Source organism: Lipophrys pholis (genome assembly GCF_963383615.2).
Source record: "Lipophrys pholis genome assembly, chromosome: 10".
Classification (NCBI taxonomy): Eukaryota; Metazoa; Chordata; class Actinopteri; order Blenniiformes; family Blenniidae; genus Lipophrys; species Lipophrys pholis.
In genome coordinates this window covers 28,449,823-28,472,214 of record NC_137640.1, presented here as the reverse complement: position 1 = coordinate 28,472,214, position 22,392 = coordinate 28,449,823, and the positions used below count along the sequence as shown (strand labels likewise).

Sequence of the window (22,392 nt, the reverse complement as noted above, 5' to 3'; positions counted from 1 at the left end):
CGGACTCACGGAGCTAGTTTAGCCTAGCTCATTTAAACTCTCCGGGAGAGAGTCGGTGTCGGAGCCGCAGGCTGTTTTATCATGAGGTAGGACGCGGACCGAGCTGCTGCGGCTTTCCAACGGCCAAACCTCACGGCTTTCCGAACGACCCGCCGTCCGCCCGGCGAACAAGTGATTGATTTGGAGGTGAACGCAGCTGACAGAAGATGAAGTGTGTGTAACGTAAACCTGGGATAGCTCTGCCTGCCAGCCTCCCCTGCTTTACCGCTCCACACACACGCTGAGTCTCCAGGTAAGGCCAGCCGCGAGTTGTCGTAATGGTTTTCTTCTTATTATTTATTTAGTTTTAACAAAAAACAAAGTTAATTTAGGGTTTAAAGTTTCTCTCGGGAGAGAGAGAGAGGTCGGTCGGTGTGTCATGACGCTGCTCGTTTCACACGAAGCTTGAGTTCCTCTAATCGACGCCTCGGTGGAGATTATTTGTTGTTACACGATTGTGCGGCTCCACTGTGATACTTTACTTTATTCTCTCCTATATAATTACTTTAAGTCAGCCTATCTGGAGTGCGACAACAGGTGTTTACGCAAAGTTTCCAGCAGTCAGACGCGTCCATGTCTGACATATGTGACTGAAGCACCTCGCACTATGAAGGAAATAAGAACATGAAACCTTCACACAGTGAGGCCTTTAAATTCAATAGAAGAACATGTGCAGTCATTAAGAACCGTGCATAGCCACCATGATGAAACTGGGTTCAAGTTGGATTTAAATGCTTTAGAAATACTACAAAAATCTCTTTCAATATTGTTGAAATCCTCAAATTGTTTCTAAAGATGAACTATATCTAAATGCATCCCATCCACATGCAGGAACACTGGCAGTCATATACTCGTCAAAAAAAAAAAAAAAAGCTTCTGTAGTTGGTACTTTTGCCTCTTTTCAGTTTGCTCACTGCCCAGGACTTTTTTTTTTTTTAAGGCAAAGTGTGTATTTAAAGTAACTACATATCTCTGTTTAGCTTGCAATTTTAATTGCCCGCTATCAGAAAAGGCTTGACATTATAGAATTAACATGTTTATCAATGGAAAAAAATGAAATAAACATTATTCTATGGGTTTAAGCGCTTCCATTTATTTTAAAACCACAAAGTTATTTGTTTTTGTTAATCTGAAAGTTTCATGGTGAAGAGGAACCATCCTGTGTCATATTATAATGAAACGGCACATATCTCCGTCCTGTGCTTGAAAGGCCTCATTTGATTTGTTGATTAGAAATGAAAGGGTTTGGAGTTTTTGGTTTGATTTCAGGGTCTTAAATAAGAACCGTTTCCGCTTGCAGTCGATAAGAAGTCAAAATGTGACATTTTATCCTGCATCTCAGCAGCTTACAAATAAAGCTAAATCATTAAACTAACCAAGTAAAGTTTAAAAAAACCCACAGTAGGTGAGTCTTGCAGGAAACGCAGTTACAATCTGGGTCCTTATGGAACCCTACTGTCTGAAAAATGTGTTTCTTTAAAGGTCAAAATGATGTGATGATCACCCTGAAAGTAGTCCCGTGTCCTTTGGCTCTTTGACCCTCAGAAGGAGAATACTATGGGCAAATACCCCGTTCAATACAGAAGAATGATCATGTATTGCCAAATCAGTAAATCTACTTAATGAAGCAGATTATGTGTTGGACATGATTTAATGCCTGTGCTCATTTACTTTCAAACCAGTACAATGGACGCCGAGGGATACAAAAAAGTTCCACATGGTACAGAGCCAGAGATCTTTTGGCATGTGAGGCAAAGATCAGGAGATATGGACCAGAGAACCAGAGACGTGGAGAGCTGGAGGCTGGTGGAGGTGTTTCTCTCGGGAGGTGCACCATGGGGCTTCACGCTCAGAGGAGGGCTGGAGCACCGAGAACCACTGCTCATAACCAAGGTAAGGTATTTGAATTAGTGTTTTTCTGCCAGAGACGGGAGAGAATAGAGGTGTTGTTGCTGGATGCAGAGCTGGGAATTACCTGCCAGCCGAGCTGGATACATTTTTTCCCCCCAATTCTTTTTGACTTTAATGTTATTTTTTTTACAAGTTTTGTTATATCTTTATGCATATTGGACCATAAACATTGTCCTTCCTTTAAAATGCGTTGACACTAATTCCCCATGGTTGAGACAAAAGCATCTATTGTAAATTCATAGTAAAGCATCGATTAAAAAAAAAAAAAAAAGTTAAACATTTTACTAAAATACTGACCTCCTTTTGAGATTGGTGGGAGCAATGCTTTAAATAAAATAAAGCATTACACTCCTGTTTACCTCTTGCTTTTTATGGCCTTTGATTAATCTGACCGGAGAACACTTTTGTTTTAGGTTTTTTGTTGTTGTTTTTTTCACGTTTCCTTCTTCATATAAAAATGGCTTTGGTTTGGAACAATACATGGACTCATTTGGATTTTCTTTACATTTTGTAATACTGATTGTCATCGTCCTCCTTCAGTGATTTTAGTTGCGTACTGTAGATTTTGTGATTACCACAAACTGGCTCGTCTTTCTCTCTTAGACTGCGTCTCCCTCTAAAATGCTCTTTTTACACCCTGCCATGTTACTGACCTTTACAAATTTCTCACCAGCTGTTTTTTTTTTTAGTACCACTTAAATTCATTTTTTACCTACTTTTATTTAGAACTGTTTGTGCCGTTCAATTAAAAAAGGGAAAAAAAGAGATTTTACAGATCGACAGAGAGTATAAGATCCTAAATTAAACAAACACTCCTGATTAACATCTTAAGACCAGTTACAAAATTCCAAGTTTGCATTTTGCACTGTTCTACGTAGACCTTCAATAAGCAAATTGAAAATAGTAATTGAACCGACACAGGCTTTTCATCAGCTGATCAAAAGGTTAAGACCAGTTCAAAAAAGACAAAGAGAAAACCTCTAAAAACAGAAATTAAAGTGTCAACAAAGGACTCTGTGATGAGAAGCTCCACCTTTTCTTGTTGATCACTTCAACATTTCATCGTGGCGTCCTTGAGGCGAGTGTTTCCAGAAGGCTCATGGGAACGATGGCTACAGCAAGAGCTTCCACCGTCTGCAGCTGATGTCCATTGTTGTAAACTTCCCTTGCCTTCCATCCCTAAAGGTTGTCAGTGGGATTTAGATCAGAGGAACACGCAGGATGCCCAACAGAGTGACGTTATTCTCCTGGAAGAGCGGCCATTGTGAACTGCAGCATTGTCCTGTAGAAAACCCCGTCGTTACACACAGACCAGCTCCATCAGGGTTACGTTTTCTCTCGTCGGAGAAGAAAACCTTCTTCCACCTTTGAATATCCTTGATGCTCCTTTGCAAAGTCCAAATGGGATACTTTGTGGTGTTGAAGGAGACGTGGCCTTAGCAGACGTTTTATTTACTTTTTCAATCCCTTCCCTGACAGATGTTGTCTGATGGTTCTTGGGCTGAAGCCTGAACCAGCAATGGCCTGAATTTGGGTTCAATGATCGTCCAGTGTCTGGACAGACAGCCAATGGATCCTCTGGCTCAGTGTCTGGACAGACAGCCAATGGATCCTCTGGCTCAGTGTCTGGACAGACAGCCAATGGATCCCCTGGCTCAGTGTCTGGACAGACAGCCAATGGATCCTCTGGCTCAGTGTCAGTGACATTTATTGGGTCGACCACTTGACTTTTTTGTTCCATAACCCTCAGGGACTTTCAAGAAAAACAAAATGACTGTTCTCCTGCGTCCAACCTCAGCAGCCATGGCCGGTTGTGAGAGAATGACATGGAATCAACATTTCTTTACAGATTTTGACTTTTAAAGGCTGTGGTCCTAAACGTTTGATCAGCCAATAAACAACCTATTTCACTAAAATTGTTGTTTTCAATCTAAAATTCTTGCTCAAAAGCATTTGGCTCTTGCTCTTTTCTTGTTTTTGTATTTTGAAGCTCTACTTTGAACTTTTTTAAGATTCAACAGTACAAAATGCAAATCCTTTCCGTTTTCATCAGGGGCGTACAGTTTGTGTTGTAAATAAAAACATCTTACACCATTTTATTCACTCATTGTCCCAACCTTTTTCTAATTGGTGTTGTAATTAAGTCACAGGGGTGTATCCACTGTCGGTGAACAATGACAAAAACATAACCATCCACTTATGAAGACAATACAGTGAACATAAGAAAAATAATTATTTCCACGAGGATGTTAATGTGATGGAGGTTATGGTTGATGGTTCACATATTATAAAACACAGCTTACGTCACGTAGCATGGAGCATTGCTTTGTTTCCCCTGTCTGATTCAAGAGAATGAAGAGATGATGGGAAACTAGTTTAGATATTGTGAACACTCAATGCATTGTTTTGTCCCAGGATCCCGCTGATAAGAACATGCTGGTTTTAGGCACATTGCTTAAGTTTCAAATTCAAATATCTCATCATCCACAAAATGAATAAACACAAAATTGCATGTGGACATTAATGATTCCTGGGTCGTATAGAGTGATTTCTGAATATTCATCTAATGCTGTCATTAGTTCTACGTTTTTGCACTTTCGCCATTATCTCAATTTATGCATCGTTGCTTTTTCTCCAAATATCAGTCTTCACCCGTTAGTTCTTTTTATACTCAACAGACGTTAAAAAAAAAGATAAATTCCTTACAGATATTCCTATAAGACAGAGCAATCAAAAAGTAAGAATGGAAGAGAAACTTGTGAGAGTAATGTCTCTTTTGACAGATCAAGGTTTTAGTGATCTGTCTGAACATAAGCTAAATGCCACCGATGACCTGGCAGATTGAAATATTCCTCATTCATAACTTCAAGCCAAAAAATGTCAGATTTCCCTTATATGAAGTGCAAAAGGGGCTGTCAAGAATTCTTTTCTAATATTAGACAAGCGTCTGCACTTGTGATTACGTAAAGCATGTGCATACTTTCACCACCTGTGGCTTTTATGGCCAAATATGTCCAAATATTGTAAGTGTGTGCAAACGGTTCTACTGAGATCAGAGTTTACTTTATTTTTAATGCGAGCACATTGTTATTTCAAACAAAGATGTTGAACATATTATAGTCAACATCAGCATGTTTACAGCAGAGGCGGGCTTACATCATCATGTAACTTAACTGTTTGGCAGCCATCACCAAGGCTGGGACTCTTAATACAGCGTCTGTGTCTTTGAACATGCAGCTCCTCTGTGCAGAGAGTGTTTGCTTTAGTGTGTGAGCCGTCAGTCAAAACAAGTTCAGAGCGTATGCTTTTTATCTGTACTAATGGCAGTGTGTGAAAGCCAGCTTCAGAATGAACAATATGCAAATCGTGCTCTTGGTGTTAAATTTTTTTTTAATTTCACCATTTTGTGAAATAGGTGTTATGATCCTCGATCTGCATTCTGTGGCTGTGAAGAATAGTAGCTGTCCACAGAGGCACCCAATCGGTTAAAACAGTGTGACCTCACTTTGTCTGTTGACTCTGTAATGATTTACTAAAAGAACCTTGCTAGTTCCTTTCATATGGCACGATGCCAGCCCGTGTTTGTCAGGAGCTGCTCGGGGTTTTATTCGTAGTTTCTGCACTGACCAAACAGGCAGTAGGTGTGGGCAAAGTTCATCCCAGATGACCGAAACTGTACAAAACTCTCGGTGATACATTTTGGACCACAGTCAACCCATTACTGTTGGTTTTGCAAGCATGTGACGAAGTTGACCAGAGCTCGGACCATTCTAAGTCTCTTAGCTAGACAATTCATGCCAAGGTCACATTGCTGAATTATGAAATGTGGGTTGTTGACCAGCTCGACTACAGGCTTTAATATTGTGTGAGTTATTGGTCATGTTTTGGCACTGAGCATCACATGTGTTCTCCAAGGAGCAACAAAAGTAACTGTGGTTTCATCAGAAGGTGAGAGGATCAATCTCGTATTCTTTTCACTTTTGTTTTTTTATTTTTTGCTCTCAACATTTTCATCTGTGTAATTACATTCCCTTAAATAATCAAAGTTCTCCTGGCTGACACGGCAAGATTCTATTGTACTGTAATCCAAACAAAATAAATTAGTCATGGGCTATACTCAACACAGATTTCTCCGGCTGATTGAAGGGCCTCCAGGTTTAGCTCGCTGTGTGTTATTAGGTCTCACCTGGACATTTGCTCTCTCATACATGTGAGCTGAGTTGAGTTTCAGTTGGAAGGGAAGCTTGTGGTACCAGGAGCAGGAGAGGAATGTTTGAGCCTTGTTTGATTATCTGAATGCAGTGAATAATCTGTGACAGTCCGAAGCCTGTTGGAATGGCATGATGAGATATATTAAGACAGGGTTTGTGCTTTGTGCTCCTTGAGAGGGCCTCTCTGATTCTAGACTTTGATTCACCAAAATCTGTTGTTGAGTCTTTTGTGTTGACCAGATGACACTGTGTGTAAGTCCACTTCTCCTCTGACTGTATCCAGACTACTGTCTGCTCAGTAGGAAAGAAATACTGGAGGCTCTTATTCAAACCATTTGTCTCTTTGATGACATCAGTATGTGAAGATACCGCAGACACAGTGGTATCTACAGTGTATGCGTAGGAGTACTTTGCTCTTTATCGACCCACTTCTTTTGTTTTTCCAATAAAAGTAAACATATTTTAGGCTGCTCTTCTACTTGTCAGTGTATATATTTACTTCTGGCTGTTTGGACTGCTTCATGAACAATAATACAGTGGATGAAGCCTATTGTTGAATTTCCATGTGAAGCAGTAAAGTCTGTGTAAAATAATCACTGATGAGTGTGAACCATCAACGTGGCTTTAGACAAATGTAATCCTCCTCATTTTATTTTTTTAGTTCTGTGACCAACAATTAATAGAGAGAAGAAGCTGTTAATCAGACTTCAAGGGAAGGTCCATTGGGGAAGACGGGCAGAGCCAGTTAGTGCTCAGAGGCCCTAGTGTTTGGAGCAGGTGCTGACTCTAGAGGGTGAAAGATCCATTGATCATATCCATAGCTATTTTATATCATTTATGTTCTGATAACTAAACAAACATTTTGAGAATGTTGGACTTACTTGTCTTAATAAAACGAAAACACTTTTAGTCAAGTATTTTAAACTTTCTGTAAAATGTGTGTTGCGAGCCATTAATCTCAATAACTTTATCAGATTTTAATTTCTGCTGAAGTAGAAAGGACTTTGCAATGTGCATTATTCTGAAGGTTATCATTTTGCATCCCGGCCCTGTGTATTCATTAGCCTTCTCAAGTCATTACCATCAGTAGAGTTAACGGATGTCTGTTGGGTCATTGTTGTGCTGAGCAGCGTTCTCTTTTTAAACTGGGTCGGATAGGAGCGTGAACAATGTCAGACTGCCTTTCTTTTCTGACACAGTCCACATGCTACCCTTGTTTTGATTTTCTTGATGAACATACTCCCGACTCAGCAAGAAGACTTTAAAAAAGTGCCGCTCACTCGTGCAATGCCATGTTGGAGATGAGCTGCAGTCTGATGGCTCTATGGTCTCGACTTCAGGCAGGTCGACACAGGAGGTTTGCCTAGTTCTCTGTACATGGATAAAACAGAGTAGTAATATTTCTGGTGCTGGCTCGTGAGGGGGCGGCCATGGAACTATTTGGCCGACTAGTCACGGCGAGGCTTCCACCAGGGTTTGAGTCTTTACTGTGGAGCATTTGTTTTCCTTCTAACTAACACTGAACAGAAACTAACAGAATCCGGAGCAGTCAGGACACCAGCTGGTGCAGCGGTCACTATGGAAGAGGCTTCCACAGCGAAAACAAAACTCCAAAAGTACAGCACATCAAGCAACATACAAGTCTGTAAGTAGGCTTGAGGCAGCTCATAGTATTGATGTCTTGAAGGTAGAAACTTGCTGCAGTCTAGGAAAAAGCCACAAACTGAAGAATCCCACACTAAGCAGTCCTCCATAGATCTAAATAAACCATTTGGTTGTTTGCTGAATCTAAATTTGTCATTATAATGAAAGATCCATCCAGCTGTGGCGGAAAGCTTTTAGATTCACAGTTCAGCTTGAATAGCTGTGAGTTTGCTGCTTCATTCAGACCGTGGATGCAGGTGAAGCCAAGGCCTCATGCCCAGTCACCTTTTCAACGAAAGTCAATATAAACTTCACTCTGACATTTGTGCCAATGTGAATGGGCAATCTTCCAAAGTACACATGAGCCACTGACCATATTAGTGAGTGCCTGCGCTTGTGAGCATATTTAGTAACGTTTCCCAAACATTTACAAACAGCCAGGGAGAGCATGCACATTCTTTCCAGTACCCATGGAAAGTATTCTGAATATATTGGCATCAAATAAAAGTGCATTTATGAAAGAAAAGGCGCAGTGGTTTATACAGCAATCCACCATGGACCTGGATGTCAGGACGCCAACGGGCTGTAGCTGTGTGAACATGAGGGCTAATGGTCAAAGAAAATACATTTAACCCAGACAGTGCTGAATTTAAAAACTCTTTCAAACTAAATAAAAAAACAATATTGTTTATCATGCACACACATGATTTCAGTAAGAAAGTCTAAATGTTTTGAAAGAAAACTATTTTAATTTGTGCTGCCTTGAAGTAATTGTCAGATTTGCACTGGCGTCATGTCTTTTGTCTCAAGAAAGCTGCTGTGATCCTCTGAAGAGTGTAAGATGACGCTTTAATAAAGACCGGTGAGGTTTAAAAGCAACAGTGCATTTCACTGTATTTCCTCAGTTCAAATTACATTGTAGCTTAGAGTTTATTTAATTAAAACCTGAACAAGTCATGAAATATCTGTGTGTTTCTCGCTGCAGATGATGTTTTCCCCCATATCAATTCATGACTAATGTCACCAGACTTAGATCTGTTAAACAAATCAAATATAATGTGGTTATCGAGCACTAGATTGTTCAGGTTTTACTTGAAAGTATGAGAAATGATCATGTAGTTTGGCTTTCTCATCAACGTCTTAGTTTTCTGTACTAACCAAAAAACCAGTTCACCATTATTTGATTTTTTTTTTTTTAATCAACATCAATAACTTTCTTGGCTGTTTTTTTTAACATCAGATATCACCATCAGGCACAATATTATTGAAAGACAAAAAAGACAGTATGGTCCATAGTTTGATGATAGCTTTAGAGTATTGGTTTGAAAAATGTCCTGGATCTAATTAAAATTCTTAACATACCGCTCATAGCTCAGGTTATACTCAAGGTCTTCTTGGACTTAACGTCCTTAGGCTCAATAAACTTAAATAATCCTGTTTTACACAAGCCAGCTGGGCATGAACCTCATACATATGTCTCTTCTGTCAGGGTCGGATTTTATATAGAAGAAAATATTGTTTGCTCTGAAAGAAACCGTAACAGACATGCTGCAAAAAAATGGTTCTGTTTTTACACGCTGTAATAAATGACCTGCAGGAAAACAGGTTTTACCAATTATTGAATCCTTTGTGTGGCAGCATTGTGGGCTAGACTCAACTGCCCCAGGATTGCTTCAAGCTTTAGAGCAAAGATGATTCATGTAGAATGCAAGTAATGATGGCTCCTGTAAAAGATAGAAGAGATAGAGGAGGTGTGGATGGCGGTTGTTAGAATATTTTGTGAGTTGTCAGAGAAAGGGACATGGAGCAGATGACAAGACAAACACACATCATGACCGTAAAAGTTAGGTGTATTTTTTGATTATCGTTCCAATGAATTTCCGTCTTTGAGTTGACTTACAGTTTGGTGAGAATAGTGAAAAAGGCCGTGCAGAGGTCCCTCTGGCTTCTGTAGATAGTGAAGCACTCACAGCAAAATGCGTGTTGATAAAGGAGATGATTTAAAGAAACTCTGAAACAAAAGGCACAATTTGTTTTGTTGGACCTTCGACGTTCCCTCATTCAAGATGAGCCGTGGTGGCAATGTGTTTTATGGACAATATCTTTCTTTGTAGCCTGAAGTGGCACAGCAAACGAAGCTCCCATTTCAATGACCATCAAATGAAATGATCTGAAGCACATTTAGGATGTCCTGCTCGCTGCTTCTCAGAGTGCGACTGCTGCTACAACCAACAAAATGCAGAAACAGACTTTTTATTTTGTTTAGTTTTTTATACACCTAAATACCACAAGAACAACTTAGCTTCACAAATGAATGAATAAACCCTTTGAACAGGGAGAACCAGTAGAATGTGGTTGGGGTGAGGGGGTAGAAGGAGAGAAAAGGCTGGGACAGACACACGATTGTGGGGGATTCAAACCCTGGTTGAGGTAGAGGGTAGGGCTTCTCCATTCAATTCAGCAGACAAATCCACTTGCTGCAGACGGATGGGGGCTGAAGGCTCAGACCACAAACTTCCAGTTCCACTTTCAGAGATCCTGCCGGAAGGAGTGAGAGGGAGGGGGGAGCACAAACTACAGGACAGAGACAAATGTTAGTGGCAAATAAACATGGTGAGTGAGAAAAGAAAGAAGCTCAGTGTCGGCCCTCCAGCAGCCTAAACCTCCAGCAGCTTCACTAGAAAATGATCCAGGGTGTTCTGAACCAGCCCAAACTGTAAGCTTCATTAAATAGAAAAGTCTTAACCTTCAAAGTAGAGACTGAGTCAGCCTCCCTAACTGAAACTGGGATCTGGTTCCACCTGAGAGGAGCCTGACAGCTGAAAGCTCCGCCTCCATTCTACTGGTAGAAAACCTAGGAACCTCCAGTAAGCAGCACTCTTGCTGGGTTATGTGGGACGAACAGTTCTTTAAGATATGATGGAGCCTGGTTGTTAAAAGAAGGATTTTAAATTCTATTCCTGATTGAACAGGAAGCCAATGAAGTGAAGCTGATATTGGAGTGTTGTGGTCTCCTGCTGCTTCCTGTCAGGACTCTCGCTGCACTCTTGATGGCCCAGGTGGATCGAGTATATAATATATCCGAAGGGGTTGATCATCCATGTTCGTTACAGCATTCCTCAGCTCTGGAACAGGAGCCAGTCCCAGCTCATGTTGGTTGAAGGCAGGCAGGTCACCGGTCCATTCACAGAACAAACAGACAGTTCCTTCCGTCTCAGTGGTGATCGACGTCCTGCAGTCAAACTGTATGTCACACCAAGTTATTGACATGCTACAAGTATAAACAAAAGTCTAATTGTTACAGCAATAGTGTGTAGGAGGCATAAGACCATCGGCAACCATCACATTGTTCTCCCTGATGTGTAGTGTCAGGTCTGAACGTGTCTGATGCCCTTTGTATTTCAGTGTTGAAATGCACATGAAGAAAGACTCCAAGGGGATAGAGTAAGTTTCATTGAGCCACTCCAGTCAACCTGGAATGATTCACTCTTTCCAAAAAGTTCTTTTCAAGTTCTAAAAGAAAAATCTCAATTTATATATCACAAGGAAAGAATTATGTCAATAATCCTATATTGTGCATATATTTACTGTCATAATATTAAATCAACAATTTTATAGGCGTGAGCAAGTAAGGAAGACAAACACTGCAGAAAGTATGCCTACGGTTTATTTAATTTTTTTCTCCCCTTGTCCTGTTCAGCAGCTTGGACAAACAATATGAAGTGATTGAGATCCTTCCGGTGTCAGAACAGTTATTGCTCTTGCAACAGGAAGAGACCTGGAGTCTCCTCCACTGTCTTTAGTAGAAGCTGGCATGGCTGCCGTACACGACCGGGGGGGACGGGGACGACACTTAAAGAGAGAGAGAAGAGAGAAGTTTGAGGAGGGGGCGGGGGCAACAACAGCCTTGTTAATGCTTTACATTTACCATTATCACACCGATCCACACACTTTCCAACCATTGTTAGATTATACAAACCAGAGCAGCACTGTCTAGATATTAACATGATTTTCCAGCAGGTACATAAATTAGCAAAGGAGCAACAACAAACACAAAGGTACATGATTTTGACACTTGAATAAACGATGGTCGAAAACAAGAAGCAGCACATCTCATTGATGAGGAGTGGGAATGTGTGTGTGTGCAGTTTAGTGGTCGGAATTGTTGCCTACGGTTTTAACCTGCATCATTGGATCATGTCTCATTCCTCCGGTCCATGTTAGTGTCCCAGTAGTTCATAACGTGTGTTGGAAGTGTGAAGCCAATTGATACAGCCAAAACAAGGACACACTATCTAGATTCAGTGTTCAGCAATAACCAGAGTGGGATTTTAAAATGGCACATTTTAATTGGATTTGATTGGAATTTTAGATAATTTCATTGTAAAAAACTGTGTTGGTAATAGCTGCTGGGGTCCATTTTCTATGAAAAGCATAATTGAGGGTTTGCTGGGCAGAGGCTTTTACTCGTATAGAAGAAGTTTGTCAGATATTTCCTCATCGATAGGTAACTGTCATACCTTTTGCATCTGTGACTTAGTCTTTAAAGCTCATCTTACAAATGATTGATGTAACAGGAAATACAATAGAAAGAAATGACAGGAAACAAATGTTGATGATAAAAACATGCCCCTCTAACTCTTGGTACCTGACGGTGTCTCAGAAACAAAGAATGTAGCTTGTGGCAACATGGACCGGAGCACTAACACAGTAGTTTCTCTGTGGATTTTCAGAAGCTTTCAAATCTGATCATTGAAAACACATTTCAATGCTTAATATAAACTGAGTCCATATGTAATAGAAAAGGATCGCTTTACCTTTTTTCCCCCGACTCTCTGCTTTCATTCCATGGGGCAAACCTGAACGGTAACCTTTGGTAGGGCCTAATTTGTGTGAAAAAGTTGTGTAAATAGCCCCTTTGAGCATGCCGTCTAAACAAGAGATAGACAAAGACACTGTGGAAGAATGAGCAGTTACAGAAATACACATTTGCCTTTTGTTGTTTTTTTGTGTCTGTGACACTCAAACATCAGCTTAGCTTTTATGTTTAACGTGCAAACACTTTTAAAGGGGACATATCATGCTAAATCCACTTTTTTAGCCCTTAAATGCATTTTGGTGTATATTTAGAGTGTTTAGAAGTACAGAAAAGTTCAAAGTAGTCTCTTCAGGTGCTCCGTTGATATCTTTATATTCTGTTTTGGTCATATTTTGCGATCGGTTTCGATTTTTCTATTCTCTATTACGTTTTTTGAACAATGACGTCACAGTATTCTCAGCGGAACTGCCAAATTAGGACATCGACGTTTCGAGCAATCCGCCATTTTTGTTTCTCGCTGCGATTTTGTAGTCCAACCTAAGGGTGCCGAAGTTACGAGAGGATAAGTCGAAATGTTCGGTTGTTGGATGTAGTAACCCACAAGCTTCGTTACACCGTCTCCCAGCATCAGAACCTTTTCGAAGTGCCTGGTTGAGTTTTATTTTTCACAGAAATGTACCCACATCTGTGGGTAAGGTCATTTTTGTGTGCGCGAATCACTTTAAGGACGACTGCTTCAGCAACCTCCGCCAGTATAAAGAAGGATTTGCCGAAAGACTTGGTCTGATTGAGCGGTCAGTTCCTTCTATCTATGGAGACGACGAACAGAGCACTTCGGTAAGCTGTATATAACGCTAAAAAGTGTGATGATAAGACGTCCCTGTCATTGTTTTGTTAGCATTAGCAGTTGCACCGTCTTCATATGTTAGCGCTGTGTGCTCGTTTTAGATTATAATGTAACTTCTGTGTTAAATAGTCGTTGTAATACAGGCAGTATTGTAGTAGTGGGCATGGATGGAGAAGTTAGTGTAAATATAGTAACACACCATTGCGTTACATCCATATGAAGACGTTGTTCTGAAGGTGCATCATCGTCATTTTCATCTCGCTCCGCCGGGTCCGACTCTGGCTCCAACATGTATGGCTGGATGGACAAATCTTCCGTTGTTGACATTTTGTAAATAATGTGTGAATATAAAGTTTCTGCGCCGCTAGATAATTGTATCTGTTCTATCAAACTACAAAGATGGCCGAACAGGGTGACGTTGAACCGAGTGTGACCTCTGCAACCTGGAGAGGAGGAGGGGTATGAAGTGTGTCATTTGCATTTGAAGAGACCGCCCCAAAACGAGTTGCTCTCAGAAGCGCATCAGAAAAGGGGTTGAAAAGGGGCCTGTGGAGCTATAATAATGAGGAATTCAGACCCAAGCATTGCAGTTTCGCGTTGTATAGACCACAACTGTATGATTTATATGTAAAAAGGAAGGATTTAAAAGCATGATATGTCTCCTTTAAAGGTCAAGACACCTGCTGTTTATTTGAGCCTTTGCAATTTTCAAGCGGTCAACATTGCGTTGATAAAGTACAGACATTTTTTAATGGATCTTGAGAAGTTCCATCTCCACAGCCTATATTTCTGTTGCAGATGCGTGGGTTGCATGGCAATCACATATTACAACCAAATATAGATCTGCTGCACACATTTCCCAAAACAGATATTTAAACATCTGTCTAGAGCGGCGTGGGCAGATGATAAGACGCCAAATGAGAGAGAAAGTTGTGCAAATGTCAGCTGTGACTGAGTTTGTTTACGGTACCTTGTCAAACTACAGCGAGCATTGTCACTGATAAAACCACACGTAGAAGTTTGAGTTCCCTGTCGGCATGCAGCACAGGACGTCTGTCAGCACAAAACACACATTCCTCACCTTCTCTGCCACCATATCCTTCCCTTTATGACCCATGCAGGGACATGAGGCTATTTTTGAGGATACGCTGGAATCCAGGATGGCTGCAGCTGGACTGATTATAGCCTGGAGGAAGATGGTAAACAAAGGATGTGGTATGGCTCATGCTGATTGGGCTTCGGTAGCCAAAAGTGTTTGAAAGAGCAGTGTGAATCTCCTGCTTGTTGTGGAAACTCCATCTTTACACGTCTTTGTTTTCTTCACCTCTCTACATGATTTCTTCATGTTTCTTTTTACATTCTTCAAAATATTCCTTCCAAAGGGGCCAGTTTTCTTATAAGGTTGTGAATCGGTGAACTATGTCGCCCTGGGCTGAAAACAGGTTATAGTTCTTAAAAACCTTCTTGTACTTGTCTAATGTACATCAGTTTTCAGAAAAGATGGGATTAACTACTTGTTGGTATAGCAACCGGCTCGCATAAGAAGATAAGGTAGTTCAACAAAATGTTTTATTCAAGCCACTTTAAAATCCGTATTTGGGAAAGATTTTATTGCAAAAATCTAAAAATGTCTCAGTTTATAGTTTTGTAGTTTTTCAGTGTTGCAGACTTGTTTGTTAGTTCGCTGCGGCCTTTTTGTAACTGCTGTACCGGCCACATCTGCTTCAACAGGGATTGCTTCACCACACAATGTGGATTTAATGACTTTAATCATAAATGATTTATGATTGTTATACATTTACTGTAAAAAAATTCAAAAATGAACTTGAACTGAACTTGATCTTCTGCCAATTGGTTCTCATTTCAGCAGCTTCTATCACTGTCAGTATGTCCACCAGGACGGTTTGGACTGAATGTGTCTGTTGTGACTGGTAATTGTTTTTCAATCCATGTCATTAGGTGCTGGTTGCAGACGAGCCCCCCGGCTGGCTCAGTTGGTAGAGCATGAGACTCACAATCTCTAGGTAGAGAGTTCATGTCCCACGCCGGGCGCCACCTTCCCGTGGGCTCACCACCCGCAGGAAAGGTTCTTAATCGGTGCAATGTGATCTGGGTGACGGTGCTCAGACTGACACCCCTGTGACCCGGAAACAGATAAGCGTGAGAAAATGATGGATGGATGGATGGTTGCAGACGTTGGGCAAGCTGCCATTTCTGCTGTTACATTTACGGGATTGTGATTAAACACATTCTTATTATTATAGAGGACGGAGCGCCGGTTGATTCATGCAGAAGAAAACTTTTTTTATTTTGTGGATTTTAGAAAAGATCAAAATATTCTGTTTTGTGACCATCTAAGAACACGGAAATATATTTCTATATTTAAAGTATTGCATGTATTCATTCCCGATGAATAATCTCTTATATTTGGCTAAAACTACAGCAGCTTTTCGTGCCTTTGTCAAACATTGATGTGTTTTATATGTGGGTCCTCATACGAGGTTGGAAAGTTCCAGAGTATTTAGCAGAGAAAAATACAGACATTCTCATCGAACTATCCTTTAAAACAATCTACTACCTGGCCACCGACACCTCTGAAGAAAATAACACCCTTGTTCTGCACAATTCAAAACCGCTAATTTAACATTGTGGAACGTACCCAAACGGGCTTTTCTTATTCAGTTTAAAATCCGATAAATCAGTGTGAACACAGGCTCTGGAGTCAAACTTGGCTGTTTTGTAACTATTCTAAACAGTGTAGCTGAGAGCAAACCAGGCAGCAGTTCTTTTGAAAATACACAACCATATCAGGACCAACTCAGGAATCTTGCCAGCCAGCATAAAAATCCTGGGTCTGCCCCACATTAACCCTGCGTTACAGAAAAATGGAAGGAGGCTATAGTACAATCAGTCCTATCTGGGGCTCTGGTTTTCTGAGCTGTGGATAAAGACCATATAAGAAGTAATGGCCTGTAAACCTACACATACTTGTGCGGTTGAGTCATCCGCCCCACCTCCCTCAGTCTCTCGCAGGTTGAGTGGAGAACTGATAATCAGCTGCAGAGCTTGGCTTTTGTGTGTTAATGTGCCAACTGCCAAGAGAGCGCTCGCTGCTTTTCTTTCCACGCGGCGCTGCTGCACTTCTTTCACCTCTCATATCTGACGTTGTGCGTCAGTGTGAGGACAGCGCCGACCAGAACACTCGACCTTTCCGACGCTTCGCTGGCTGCAGCCGGGCCTCGCTCACTTTCATATCGTCTAGCTGGAGTCCAGCCTCATGTCAGTGTGTCGTCTTCAGAGATTTGCCAACACCAGCAGTTGTTAAGAATTCAGTGTTTCTCTCTTCTTCATACTGTGTTATTGCAGGTGTGTGCTCTCAGTTGAACATGCTATGGTTTGTTTTCACTTCGTGACACTGCCTCAGACAGCAGCGTTTTGAAGTATTTTTATAGCCTTTCCCTCTTTCCTTTAGAAGCTCGCCTCCCTGCTGTTAATTTATATAAACACTGTGGTGTGTCCTCTGTCACTGTTCCGCTATAAAATCCACTTAGAATGGGTTTCATCACGATACTGGTGGCTTTACGGTTTGTTTTACACAAGTATTCACTAAGCAGCATCCTCTGTATGCCTGCTGCTCTGACGGCTTAGTGACGGTACGACGAGGTTCATATTCATTTCTTGATATTCAGTATTACTTCTATCATAATTTACAAATGAACTATAAGACGAGCATACTTTTCGAAGCATGTGCCATTTTATTTTTTGAATATTTTTGTGTCATAACTTTTTTTTAAGGGTTTTTGAGTCCATGAGAAGAAGACTTCTCTGAAAGCATTGTGTGTTTGAGTAACTCTGTAAGTGTCATTAATGTCACAAATTAGTCTTCAGGTATTAAGTAATAATGCTTAAAATAGAATAGGCTGCCCAAACCTGTTTATTTTTACAGCCGATTCTAGAGACACCTTTAGATTTCAACTTTTAAATGACAAATGGTGGGAATGACGTGTAAACCCAAAATATCTGAAAAAGAACAGAACGCGAGGATTACAAATTTTTCATAAATCAACCAGATGGTTTATGACATTTTACAATTTCTTTAAACAAATGTCTGATTTTGGTTTTGTAAGACATCGACATGTGACATGTTTACTATTGTGTGGCATTGCAAACATGGCCCAGTTTTCTTGTAACCTCTGGTCGTAAATGCCTGAGAAGACAAGCTGCCGGAGTTTTACATGATACTTGCTGATCAACAAACTTCTAAATGCTCCAAATGTTATATTTTGGTGAAAGCTCTGTACTGCAGGCCTGCCAGTTCCAGCTATGCGGTTGTGATGGATGCAGTATGTGGTTTAGTGTTGTCCTACTGAAATATGAAGGCCTTTCCTACAGGAGATGTTTGCATGGAGCAGATGTTGCCCTAAACACTTCAGCACAGTGCTTTTCCCGATGTGTGAGCTTTCCACAGAATAGACACTAATGCAGCCACATAACATGAGACATGCAGGCTTTTGAAGTATCTGCTCATAACAAGCTGGATTGTCGCTCCCCTCTCCAGTCTGCAGAACATGCTTCCATAGTTTCCAGAAGAGATTGTACTTTTGATTAGTTAGTCTACCGTACAGTTTTTCATTTTATCTCATTGGATTTTGAAATGGGCCTTAGAAAGGGAAGGATGGAGGTAGTTTCTGAGAGTGTGTTTTACATAAACATTGTGTTCACAGACAGTGATATGATATAGACAGTGTCACTTCTGCTTCTTGACTTTTTGTTGCGAGTGGATCCACCGATTTCACATTCCTGAAAACTATTACCTGTGGCATGATAATGACTGTCAGCTCTGCTAGTCAACACACCATAAAGCTTACACACACACACACACACACACACACACACACACACACGGAGAACATATATTAATGCAACATAAGCATCCATTTTCAAAATACAACTAAAGCAGGTATATTGCATGTATCATGCAGTTTACCTCACAGTCAACCAAAGGCCTGTATGTGTGTCCAGGGTTGCATTAGAGGGAAGTCTCCTCCCACGGAATGTTTCTGACATGTCACCTATATCCTATGATACACTTCTGTCCTGATGGGAGTCCTCACTGCTGGAACATTTCTCTCTTCTCTGGATTTTTCAATGATATGACTTCTCTTCATGCCCTAAAATAATACTTTATGAATAAAGCGTAACACTTATTCTCACTTGCTAACGAGCAGGCTTGTTAGAATATTTGCTATTCTTAAATATTTAAAGCTCTGTAAATAATAAGATATCGTTATCTTCCCATCTGCTGTGTTTGTGTTCCAGGTGGAAGAGGGCAGCAAAGCAGCTGCTGTGAGTCTCCAGGTGGGAGACGAGCTTGTCAACATCAACGAGATTCTCCTGAGTGGCTACAGACAGGAGGCAATCTGCCTGGTCAAAGGCTCCCACAAGACCCTCAGCCTGGTGGTGAAAAGGTAGGTAACCAAGCCCCAGTCCCCTCCCACCGCCCCCTCCCCCTCCTCCCACGTGTGCTGCTGAACCAGGTCACCCTGGTAACATCTCAAACAAACCAAGGTGACAGAGGAGCGCCGTGGGTCTGCTGCTCAACCTGCACTGTCTGTGGTGTCACTGTTCCTTTCCCAGTGGATGGATGATCCTGTTTGGCCAGGTTTTACTGAAGTTCTGTTTGTGAGCGTTTCTGATGAAACTGAAACGTTGACGTTGGGCAACAAGGAAGAGACGTTGTGAATGACCTCACTTCACCTGTTCCATCCCACACGCAGGTGTGTGAACACAAGAGGAAGCTAAATTGCCAGCAGCACTATACGTAGTGGATTCTTTCCACCTGCTCGTCAGTTGTTAACACGCCCTCAGTGCCATGTTTTCTGTGACAGCAGCTCTTACATCACACTTCTACCCTTTCTCCTTACACATAGAAAGTGTAAACCAACAATAAGTAATTACACTTACTCCTTTTGTCGAAGTCAGTCCTTTTGAATGATTGACTCCTTGGGATTGTTTTGTCTTCATATCTTGTTTAAATGATAGATTGCTTGTCAACGGGGTCCCGGCGTCTCCTTACAAATGGCCTTTTTGTTTGTGAAACACTGCTCTCATTGTCTCTCTGCGCTGTCTGCATTGCTTTCAGTATTGTATCATATCATAGCGTAATCCCTGAACAAATCCTGCCGTACAAAGGCCACACATCACTTTTCTCTCTACAAGGACGAGACTGTATGTCCCTTCTATCATGCTTCTTTTTTTTTTTTAACCTCATTAGTACTGTTTATTATAAGAACAAGAAACTATGGTGTTTCACTGTGTGTAACAATCTGTGTTCATTTAGTATCCTACATGATTCTGAATATATTGCAGGAACACACAACCCCACAAACATCTGTACTCTTTTAAAGGTTCTGAAAACAAAATTGGTCAGTCACTGTTCTATTTTGAGGAATGCTTTCTCTCAGAACTTTAAAACCCTTATTTATTTCACACCGCAGAGCAAGGTATTAGTTTTGTTTACTGCTTTTGTCCTCAGAGACCTAAAGACCTCAGATCTGTGAAAAAAACAGTACATTCAGGACATGTTTTGCACTTTCCCCCAGAGAGCTACGTATATCATTTCAGAACACATTTTAGCATTATTAGTGTTGTCGGTAGACGTAAGGTGGGTTGTTACTTCTGAAGTTACATTTGTGAAAAGAAAGACTCAACTTGTTGTGTCACTTTCACATTGACACTTGATTATTAATTCTCATGTGGACATGATATCATTTTTATTGTACTAACAAAGAAAAACATGTTTGCTAGATACAAATACTTAGGATATAGTATTTTAAAAGATGTTTATTGGTAGGAATTATGGCCGTTTCGATTTGTCACATTTCATTGAGGTCTGTGTGTTTAATTTTTTTAGATTTTGCAAATACACCACATACATATTCTTCCACAATGACTGTAGGGATTTGTTTTTTTGTTACCTTTGTTATTTACTCAAAATCAATAAACCTTCATCAGTCATATTTCATCCATAGTAAAAAGGCTAATATAAGAAACTACCTAATAAAACATTGGTTCTTTAAGTTGTCCTTGAGTCGCATGATATTCTCACTGCGAGTAGTCTCGGTCCATTGGACCGTCTCTCTGTGGACGATGTCGCGTTGTCCTCCTCTCCTTCACTAACCGCTCTGGTTGAATCTCAGGCTGCTAATAGTGCAATTTTTTTTTTGCTGTTTTTCCAGAACGTTGTCAGTCACGTCTTAATAACCTCACTCACAAATTTGCTATGAAGGAGATTAGCCCAGTTTGAGTGAATAAGCTCTTTAGTACTACGTTTGTTATTATTATATTAATACTTTAACATAAAGCCTGGCTCGTTGGTGCTTAACCTAATAAAGTTAGTGAGTTCATTGGGGAGCTGTTTGCACATAATTAATCTGCACTTTTCCATAAAGAAACAGAAATGAATGCTGTGCAGCAGCTTTAGGCAATGAGGGGAAAAGTCTTTTAAATTTAATCAGGTGAAATTGTTGCTGTAATTTTGTCATTTCAGACGACACATGCTACTTCCTGTAAAGTAATTGCGTTCCACTGTTATTACTTCTTTTGCACAATTGATTAAATGAATTGCCTTTGCTTTCGTAAAATGAATGGTAAATTGAGGACGCATACTTCATACTCTGAGAGAAAGTACTCGGTTAATTGAAAATTGTATTATGTGTCATCCCACTTTCAATAATAGTTTTGAAAGTACCTTATCTGACAGCCAGCTAACACGCATGTCTGTATTTTCACATGATTAGTTTCTACATCATGAAATCTTTTCCTTCTGATCCGGGGTAGAATTGTAAAAAGCTCGGGACAGATGGAGCTGCAGAAGGGAAGAAGCCATGAGTCTTGGACTAGAGTGTTGTCGTTTGTCTGAACTGAGACAGACATTTCCTTACATGGACAGGTCTTATTGTTCATTTTTTATTTTACTCAGACATTTGGTCCCAGGAGACTCATAGTTCCTCCCGTTTGTCCATGTTGAAGAATTTGCTTTGTTCTGACCGTCTCAAATAGCATCTCCACTCAGTCATTTTCCAAGGCCACAATAACAAGTCTGTGTTGAATTTAGAAGACAGCAAAGTGATAGTAGTTCATTACCAAACCAAAAAGCTTCAATCACAGTCATATTTCCTCCCCTCTTGATCCAGCTGCAGTTTGCACACTGCTGTGTAGAGAATGCTTCACCGTGCTGCTTTCCACGCCACTGCCTGAACACATGCTGCCGTCTGATGTTTGGTTAATCTGTGTCTGTGCATGTGAGGTGTCAGTGGTGAAACACCTCTGCTTTAATCTCGAGGATAACGCTGGATAGTGGTGAGGATCAGAGAGCTGTCAGAACCTGCTCCCAGCCTACAGGTGTGGTCTCTTCAGTGGCAGCAGAGGCGGAAGAGCTTGATTTTACATGTCATGCATTTTGCATGTGGTGACTAATGTGAGCTGTTGTAACCATGCTGCAGTCCTTCTCAGTGCAGGCAAAGGGGCAGAGGCTTGACGCAGGTTACACAGAGAGCAGATGGGTGTGGCCTTTTTATTATGGGAATGCATCTTCCTGTCTTCGCAACTGCCTTGGCAAAAGTGTGTTGTGTGATTCATCACCACCTTCGGCTTGTCAAATGGAAATCTTTAAAGTCGTGCTGTTTGCTGCATTATGGTTTTTCCTTTGTTGAACGTGTTTTTGCATCAGAAACAAATCTTGTGAAAGGGCTACAGCTAAATTGCACATGACCATGCACACTTGTTTACCTAATACATCTATTAAAAAGTAGGATTTTCCCACATTGACATGTTTTTCCAAGTTACTGACTGAAATGTCAAATCCATGAGCAAACTACAGTTACTGTGCATGTATTCTGAGATCAGCTGATACGAAGGAA

General features: G+C 40.8%; 1 protein-coding gene across 1 annotated transcript in view; it reads left to right on the top strand.

The window, feature by feature from the left end:
* Positions 1-57: 57 nt before the first annotated feature.
* Positions 58-22,392, top strand: part of shroom2a (shroom family member 2a) — a 44,125-nt gene continuing 21,790 nt past the window's right edge. The window contains exons 1-3 of the mRNA XM_080473400.1: positions 58-292; positions 1,722-1,932; positions 18,791-18,939. Coding sequence (XP_080329526.1) covers positions 1,726-1,932; positions 18,791-18,939 — 356 coding nt within the window. The 5' untranslated portion in view covers positions 58-292; positions 1,722-1,725. The remainder of the gene's footprint in view (positions 293-1,721; positions 1,933-18,790; positions 18,940-22,392) is intronic.